The sequence below is a fragment of the Spinacia oleracea genome, chromosome 4 (assembly GCF_020520425.1).
Source record: "Spinacia oleracea cultivar Varoflay chromosome 4, BTI_SOV_V1, whole genome shotgun sequence".
In the NCBI taxonomy this organism is placed as follows: Eukaryota; Viridiplantae; Streptophyta; class Magnoliopsida; order Caryophyllales; family Amaranthaceae; genus Spinacia; species Spinacia oleracea.
The window spans coordinates 49704567-49713731 of NC_079490.1; the positions used below are offsets into that span (position 1 = coordinate 49704567).

General features: G+C 38.7%; 1 protein-coding gene across 1 annotated transcript; it reads right to left on the reverse strand.

Moving 5' to 3' along the window:
- Positions 1-590: 590 nt before the first annotated feature.
- Positions 591-974, reverse strand: LOC110800649 (putative lipid-binding protein AIR1B). The gene has a single exon (XM_022005958.1). It carries the CDS (start codon positions 972-974, stop codon positions 591-593), a length of 384 nt encoding a protein of 127 aa, XP_021861650.1.
- Between the last annotated feature and the right edge of the window lie 8191 nt (positions 975-9165).

Genomic DNA, 9165 nt, shown 5'->3' on the forward strand with positions numbered 1-9165 from the left:
GAGCCGTAGATGGGAATACTAATTAAAGAGAATAAATGACATGAAGAATATTGAAGAAATGTTATAGGTACAAGGTAGCTATATTGTGATGACACCAAAAAAATAAAAATACGAAGTAAGTTATTTCTTTTTGACATCGGAAAAAATGTTATAGCATATACTACGTACGTACTATGTATATGAAGAAAATACTTAAAAGTGAGAAAGCTAATTAAATCAAAACATACAAATATACAATATTCATTATATTGGACTCCTTAGTCCTTACATATATAATAAACGAACAATGCAACATTAACAGCGAAGACCTTAAGAATAACAACATTAGTCATATTACATAGCTAGGCCTACAAAATTCGATGACCACATCACTTAATTAGTGCGTGTATCAAATTTGTGACCCGACTGATTCATTCATAAATATAAGCGAAATAAAAGACATGACTACATGTAGGCAAACTTATAACATAGCTTAGGGCCAGTCACTTGTTACACCTATTTTTATTGTTACAAACTGAATACTTGAAATAAAAATTAGCATGCAATAAATTAGCCAAGATTAATTGCATGTATATATCCAGCCATGCATATTAAGCACATGAATTGGTTGTGGGAGAGTTCATTCCACATGCATTAAAGACGGCGGAGACCTGTTGTCCGGTAAGGGGAGCAAGTCCGCCTAAGAGAGGTGCAAGAGGCCCAAGAAGTCCGGTTAGGGGACCAAGTAAACCAAGTAGAGGAGCTACTGGTGAATTCTTAAGGCTAGTGCAAAGGCAAGCAGCTGCCTCAACATCGACAAGCCCACCAAGGAGTGAACAACATTGGGAACTTGATTGACTACCAAACTGAACATTTAGTAATCCAGCAATGCCTATGCATCCACTAAGGGGAGGGCAGCCTGCCGCATTAGTGGAAACAAAACCAAACATTGCTAGGTTAACCATCAAGAACAAACCTAGGAACTTGGATCCCATTATTTCTTTCTTTTAAACTTTTTGTATTTGATGCTTAGGTTGTGATTTGTGAATGAGAACTACTATTTGCATGTCTTAGGGTATTTATAGACGCATGGAGAGGTTTTTGGGTACGTAATGTCACAAAATTAAAGGAATTTGTTTTCCCAAACTAAATACTGACCACTAAAAACTTATCCTTGAATAAACTAATAAAGACAAAACTCTATTTCTTATCATAAACAAGTTGAATACTCCTTAGATTAGTAGATAGATCTATCTAGTATTCCCTTCGTCCCTTTAAATTAATTTGATACATTTTTTATTTCAATTAATCTGTCTATTTTTACAATTTTATTTATCATAATTGTTATTTTAAATTCAATTTCACAAATTACCTACTATTTTGACTTTAAAGTAAAAATCAGTGAACCGGTTTGATTTTTTTTTTTTAGTAGTGAACCGCTTTGTGTTTTTTTTTATAGTGAATCGGTGTGGTTTGAGTTTTTATTTTTTATTTTAAAGTGAACTGTAGGATTTTTTTTTCGTATGTGTTAATTTCTCTCGTATTTCGTATACTTGTATATTCGAATTTCGTAAATGGAAGTTTTAGGACCTTGACATGTACCATTTGGAACATGCTAAGAGCTTAAACTTGGTCAATGTATCAATAAGCCCGACATTTGGATTCGACTTGATTTCCGCAATCCCACACCATAAAGGGGAGCCGGATTCCAAGGTCGAACTTGATGGTTGGAATTGATTTGAACATTTAGAAAATCGGAAACCCAAATTATGCGGAATACTCTAGAAACTACCCCTACGGTTATCGAATATTGGGTTCCAACGGAGTCGCCACCAAACGAGTTTAAGGTCCCGGTTTGAAAAGACAAAAAATGACTCGGGATAAGACTAGAACTTGAAACCGTATTGAGACTCGGATAAGGGAACGAGACACTTATTTTGGACGATTTGACAAGTTGTTCAAACAATACAAGGATCATTTTCGTGCGTAATCCTAATCATGGCACTAAGTTTAGGTTGGTGAGCATGCATTTTAAAACATTGAAATTGCTAATTTGTACGTGATCATTTTGCTTTAAGTCCAATTTAGGGAACCTAGCTAGTCCGGTTGTCCAAAAATTATCTTCGTGAAGCGTGATTAGAACTTTGTAGATTGTTGATTTAGCATGTTAGGTGATGAAAGCAATAACAAACAGAGCAAAGCATCACCATAGAAAATAAAGTACGTAAATGTAAAGATTATACATCACCAACTAGAATAAGTATTAGGTGTAAACCAAATGAATAGTAAAGGTGTGAAATCGAAAGATGCAAGATTGTAATAAGCAATATAGTAAGCGATTATGCATAAAGAATAGAAATTGCAATAATAGAACTTGTATGAATGATTTTGAAAATCCAAACGAGAGACACTTGTTCAAGTATGACTTGGCCCCTCGTGTATTCAACTTGGAAAGATTCTAAATTTGAAATGAGTTTGCTCATTAAAAAGTATCATCGATTTTGTACTTGAATATTGAAATAAAGCTTGAATATTGAACTTGAACTTGAATATTGAAATTAGGAGGCTAAACTCTTAAAGGTTAGAACTTTCATGCTAAAAGTCTCATCTTTAATAAGCTCCATGACTTAAAATTGATTATAGTTTAAAGAGAACATGATCTCATTTAAACATCATTGAATATTGGATATAGAAATTGTATATTGAAGATAGAAATTTGGATGTTCATGTGTTCTAGTTTGGAAAAGGGTTTGCAGTTTTCCAAACATCTTTGAACTTGCATCAAGTTAGAGTTTTTGCAGATTTGAATGATGATTATCATAAGGAACACTTTCAAGAGTCAAAGCCTCAACTTATAAATCAAGTTTGATTGAAACAAAGCTTAAAGATTGAAACTTAAAACTTAAAAATGGAGTATGGAAGACCATTTAGGGGGATTCAAGTATGAATTTAAACCCCTTAAAGGTTACTCCTTTTGTACAAACCCTAGTTTACATGAGTTATGAACACAATAAACATCATTGGATTATTGAAAAGTTTGATTAAACCATAGAAATTAATTAGTAATAATAGAATTTAGGGACTCGAATTACCTAGATTTGTGAGGTTGATGCTTCCAAGGTGTTTTCCCAATTGCTTTAGTAGTTAGAAATTGTTTCTTTTTAGACAGATTGAGTTTTGGAGAGGATTAGTATGTGAGGAGTTATTTTTGCATTACGACGTTAATTGTATTCTGATTATTTTTCCCCCCTCAATCATTAGAAAATGAGGGTTTTTTATAGGAAAGCGGCTGGAAAAAGCCAAAAGGGATTGCGCTTGGCGGTGCAAGCTGCAAAGTAAGGATGATGACGCCGTCCTTTTGGGCGCGTCGGCAACTGTAATATTGTACCTTTTTGGACGTTTGCAAAAATGCTTTACTTGGAGAATAAGGTTGGATTTTTACGACTTACGCGTGTCGTTTTCGAGATTTTTATACAGTTTGGACTCGGTTTTATGGGTTCGAGCCTGGGATGCTCGGTTTTGTGGTTCGACGCCCGAATTTGGATTGCTTAATGGCATTTTGATTGGAATTAGGCTTCGGAGACTAATAGTGGTATCCATTTTGAGAGTTCGTGTTTGGATTTCAGAATTGTGTTTTTGGAATTGAATTTTGTACCAAATTCCGGGATGGGAACAGACTTGGGAATTGGATTTCGGATTATTGGACTGTAGGGGAATACAGTTAAACATAATAACATGTGCGGAAACAATCCCCAAAGCCAGGTAACATGTATAAAGCACAGATTAAGCAAACTTACATTCGAAGCGTGTATTCCACAATAATCTGTCAACGAACACGAACTTAGAACTCCAGTTGTCGTTCCTCTACTTGGTTCACCGACACGATCAGATCCGTCTTGATTATCGTAGCTTAGACAATCGATCAAGAGTTTGTGCTTTTGGGATGAACACACTGTGGAGGCACAAAGAGAATTAGGGTTCTTTGTTTTCTCCTAGGGTTGTGTGTATGAATTGTGTTATGTTGGAAAAGAGGTTAGAAGGTTATTAACATAACCTTACTAACCGACCAAGCCATAAGGCAAGGCCGGCCAGCAAGCCCCGCGTGAGACAAGCACAGCGAGCTGGGCCATGGGCCTCGCTGCTGTGGCTGTGTCGCTGCTTCGGCTCGCGCGCACACGCGCAGCTCGCTCGGCCATGGGCCAGCACTGCCGTGTTGCCGTGGCCTTGCTTGCTTGCCCAGCGTGCGCCCATGGGCCTCGAGTGCTTCGTGCACTCGGCTCGTGGGGCGCTCTTCGTACCCGCGATTAAATATATTTCCGATATATTATTTATCGTTTCGTATACGACGAATCACCGTCGTACGATACGATTTATTCGTTTCGCCTAGCTTACGAATATTCGCGATACGATATACGATTCCGATGCAAGGTCGTATCGTATAATACGTTTTCCAACTAATTCCCGAAAAGCTATTAAATGAATTTCCGATTCATTTAATCCGGTGATCTGTTACGTGTCATTGGTGTGTCCTTGTAGGTTCAGTCAAGAGTAAGCTGTGAGTTCAATATCCATTAGAACTCACTGATCGGAAGCATTGCTCCAGCTAACTGTTCCTGATCACTTGATCTCACTGAATTAATTGTTCGCAATTAATCTGAACCTTGGTATTAGACTTAATGCACCTTGGGTGAAGGAAATATTTCCTTTAATCTCCCACTTGTCATTCAGACAAGTGTGCATCCACATTCCTTTGTCACTTAGTGTTACTTACTGAACATAATTAAGGTAAGATCCAAGCCATCCTTATTAGGTCCAGAAGTGTTTCTCGGATTACAGAGTTCAACTGTCAAACTTTTGCAGAAGGTTAAGCCTAACCATTCTAAGCACGGCCATGCATTTTACAATATCTAACTCTCCGAGAGGCCTTGTTACACAACAACACCATATCCTATCAAAGATAGAAGGACAATCCATTCTTGCAATCTATGAACACTCACTTTGATTCATAATATGCCTGATAACTGCTTTTATAGCCTCCTTTTACGGTGCGACGTTTAGCTAGCATCAAAGCGAACTAATTCTCAAACGAGCAGACATAATCGCTCATGTTTTGAGGAACGGTTTCTAATCACCATTAATGTGAACTACCTATGACATGACTTTAATCTCTTAAAGTGTTCTCATGGTCAATCCGATACAAGATCCAATAAGTATCTATGCAAAAGATTCTGACATCCAGTCACTCTAGTTCAAGAAACAGAACTAAGTAATCTACTTGCAATCTAATCTTCATTAGTCATTGGTCGTCCACCTTTCAATGACCTGGATTAGGATCCTTTGTGACTACAATATTCAAGTTCACTTATGGGTGCTTCTTTGTCGAAGAATCCATCTTGACATCCCATTTGAATGATTTGAATCACATGGACTTATCATTTAATTCTAAACCACAATTAAATGAATATGAAATAATAAATTTCATAAATATGAAATGGTTAAACCAATTGTTTTAAACATAGATCTAACAGATGTTCTAAAACAATACTTAGAAAATCAAAGCCATTCTCCAACATGCTTGATTCCCATGGTTGCTACATGTGCGTTGTGTTTCACTTGTGGCAACGGTTTAGTCAATGGATCCGCGACGTTGTCGTCAGTTCCAACCTTGTAAATCTCGATTTCTTTTCTTCCAACGATCTCTCGAAGTATATGAAATCGCCGCAGTACGTGCTTGGACTTCTGGTGGCTCCTAGGCTCCTTTGCCTGGGCAATGGCTCCGCTATTGTCGCAATACAAAGCCACTGGTCCTTTAATGGAGGGGACAACACCAAGTTCTTCGATGAACTTCCGAATCCAAACAGCTTCCTTTGCTGCTTCTGAGGCAGCAATGTACTCGTCTTCAGTTGTAGATTCCGCAATAGTGCTTTGCTTAGCACTTTTCCAACTTACTGCTCCGCCGTTGAGGCAGAACACAAACCCAGACTGTGATCTGAAATCATCTCTGTCGGTTTGAAATCTTGCGTCCGTATAGCCCTTAACAATCAACTCATCTGTACCACCATAAACCAGAAACTGATCCTTAGTCCTTTTCAAGTACTTTAGGATGTTCTTGGCAGCAGTCCAATGCGCCTCACCTGGTTCTGACTGGTACCTGCTCGTTGCACTGAGTGCGAACAAAACATCCGGCCTTGTACAAATCATAGCATATATGATGGATCCAATAGCCGAAGCGTATGGAGTTCCACTCATCTTTCTACGCTCATCAGATGTTTTGGGACACTGATTCTTGCTTAGATATGTGCCATGTGACATGGGTAGATGGCCTCTCTTAGCTTCCATCATATTGAACCTAGCTAGCACTTTGTCAATGTAAGTGCTTTGGCTTAGTCCAATAATCCTCTTGGATCTATCCCTATAGATCTTGATGACCAATATGTACTGTGCCTCTCCTAAGTCCTTCATTGAGAAACACTTCCCGAGTCAAGTCTTTACAGACTCCAACATAGGAATGTCGTTTCCAATAAGCAGTATGTCGTCAACATACAAAACTAGGAATGCAATTTTACTCCCACTGACCTTCTTGTATACACAAGATTCGTCCTGATTCTTGATGAAGCCAAACTTATTGACTGCTTCATCAAATTGTTTATTTCAACTCCTTGATGCCTGCTTTAGTCCGTAGATGGACTTCTTAAGCTTGCATACTTTTCCTTGGTTCTTTTGATCGAGAAAACCCTTCGGTTGTGTCATAAACACAGTCTCTTCAAGAACACCGTTCAAGAAGGCAGTTTTGACATCCATTTGCCATATTTCATAGTCATGAAAAGCGGCAATCGCAAGGATTATCCGAATAGACTTAAGCATCGCGACTGGAGAAAAGGTTTCATCGTAGTCAACGCCGTGAACTTGCCTGTAACCTTTTGCTACCAATCTAGCCTTGTATATGTATACAATTCCATCTTTGTCTTTCTTCAACTTGAAGACCCATTTGCATCCGATAGGTGTGAACCCATCCGGCAAATCAACCAAATCCCAGACTTGATTTTCAGACATGGAGTCTATTTCAGATTGCATGGCCTCTAACCATTTAGTGGAGCTTGGGCTCGTCATAGCTTGCTTGTAAGTCATAGGTTCATCACTATCCAATATGAGAACGTCTAAGTTTTCAGTCAAGAGGACGCCTGTCCATCTGTCCGGCAGAAAAATAGTTCTATTTGACCTACGAGGGGCAACAACGATTTGAGGAACTACTCCCACTGGCTCTTCTAAAGACCTTGGAGGTTCATCAACCTGAACTGCTTCTAAAGAGTTCTGAGTTCTTTGTTCGTCTTGAATCTCTTCGAGGTCTATTATTCTCCCACTTGTCAATTTGGAAATATGATTTCTTTCCAAAAAGACACCGTCACGAGCAACGAAAACCTTGTTGTCTGACTTGTTGTAGAAATAATACCCCATAGTTTCTTTTGGATACCCAACGAAGAAACATTTGTCAGATTTAGGTTGTAGCTTGTCCGAAATTAATCGCTTGACATATGCTTCGCAACCCCAAATCTTCAGAAAAGACAACTTTGGAAGTTTCCCAGTCCATAATTCGTATGGAGTCTTTTCAACAGCTTTTCATGGAGCACGATTCAGTGTGAGTGCTGCAGTTTGCAACGCATGTCCCCAGAACTGTAAAGGAAGTTCGGCCTGACCCATCATTGACCTGACCATATCGAGTAAGGTCCTGTTTCTCCGTTCCGACACTCCATTCCATTGAGGTGTCCCCGGAGCAGTCAATTCAGAAAGAATACTGCATTCTTTTAGATGGTCATCAAACTCGTGGATAAGATATTCACCTCCTCGATCCGATCTTAGAGCTTTGATTTTATTGCCATGTTGATTCTCTACTTCATTTTGAAATTATCTGAATTTCTCAAACGATTCAGACTTGTGCTTCATTAAGTAAATATAGCCATATCTACTGAAGTCGTCCGTAAACGTTATGAAATAGCTGAACTCACCTCTAGCTTTCATACTCATAGGCCCACATACGTCTGTATGTATTAGCCCTAGTAGTTCGCTTGCTCTTTCTCCCACCTTTGAGAAAGGTTGCTTTGTCATTTTGCCAAGTAAACAAGATTCGCATTGATCAATCTTCTCTAAGTCGAATGATTCTAGAATTCATTTCCGTTGAAGTAATTCCATGCGCTTTATGTTTATATGGCCTAATCGACAATGCCACAGAAATGTGAGATCCGAATCACCAGTTTTAGCCTTTTTGGTATTTATGTTATAAATGTGTTTGCTCGTATCTAGCACATAAAGACCGTTTTCTTGTTGTGCTGAACCATAAAACATTCCATTCAAAGCAAAAGAACAACTATTGTCTTTAAATTGAAAACTAAAACCTTTAGAATCCAAACTTGAAACGGAAATGATGTTTCTGGTGATACTAGGAACATAGTAACAGTTTTCTAGTTCCAAAACAAACCCACTAGGCAAAGAAATAAAATAAGATCCTACGGCTAATGCAGCAATCCGTGTTCCATTTCCCATGTGTAGATCCATCTCGCCTTTATCAAGCTTTCTACTTCTCCTTAGTCCCAGCGAATTGGAACATAAGTGTGAGCCACAACCAGTATCTAATACCCAAGAAGTAGAATTAGCAAGATTACAATGTATAACATATATACCTGAAGTAGAAGCAACGTTCCCGTTCTTCTCATCTTCCTTCTTCTTCAAGCAATCCCTCTTCCAATGCCCCTTCTTCTTGTAGTAGAAGCATTCAGAGTCGGCAGGAGAACGAGTCACCCTTTTCTGTTTACCAGAACTGGTGCCGTTGGACTTGGATGAGGGCGTAGCCTTGCCCTTACCCTTCTTGCCCTTATTCTTGAAGTTCTTGCCCTTACGCACCATAAGCATATCGTGCTTGTGCTCTTGCTTGAGCGTCTTTTCAGCGGTTTTCAGCATACCATGAAGCTCAGTAAGAGATTTCTCCATGCTGTTCATGTTGTAATTCAACTTGAACTGATCATAGCCATTATGAAGCGAATGGAGAATGATGTCAATAGCCATTTCATTTGAGACGTCAGAATCTAGAGCTCTCATGTTCTCAAAGAGTCCAATCATTTTAAGAACATGTGGGCTCACTGGTTCTCCTTTCTTGAGCTTAGTCTCAAAGATCAACCTCCGAGTCTCGAATCT

Coding starts and splice junctions, on each gene's coding strand:
- LOC110800649 (XM_022005958.1), bottom strand. CDS start 974: ATGGGATCCAAGTTCCTAGGTTTGTTCTTGATGGTTAACCTAGCAATG.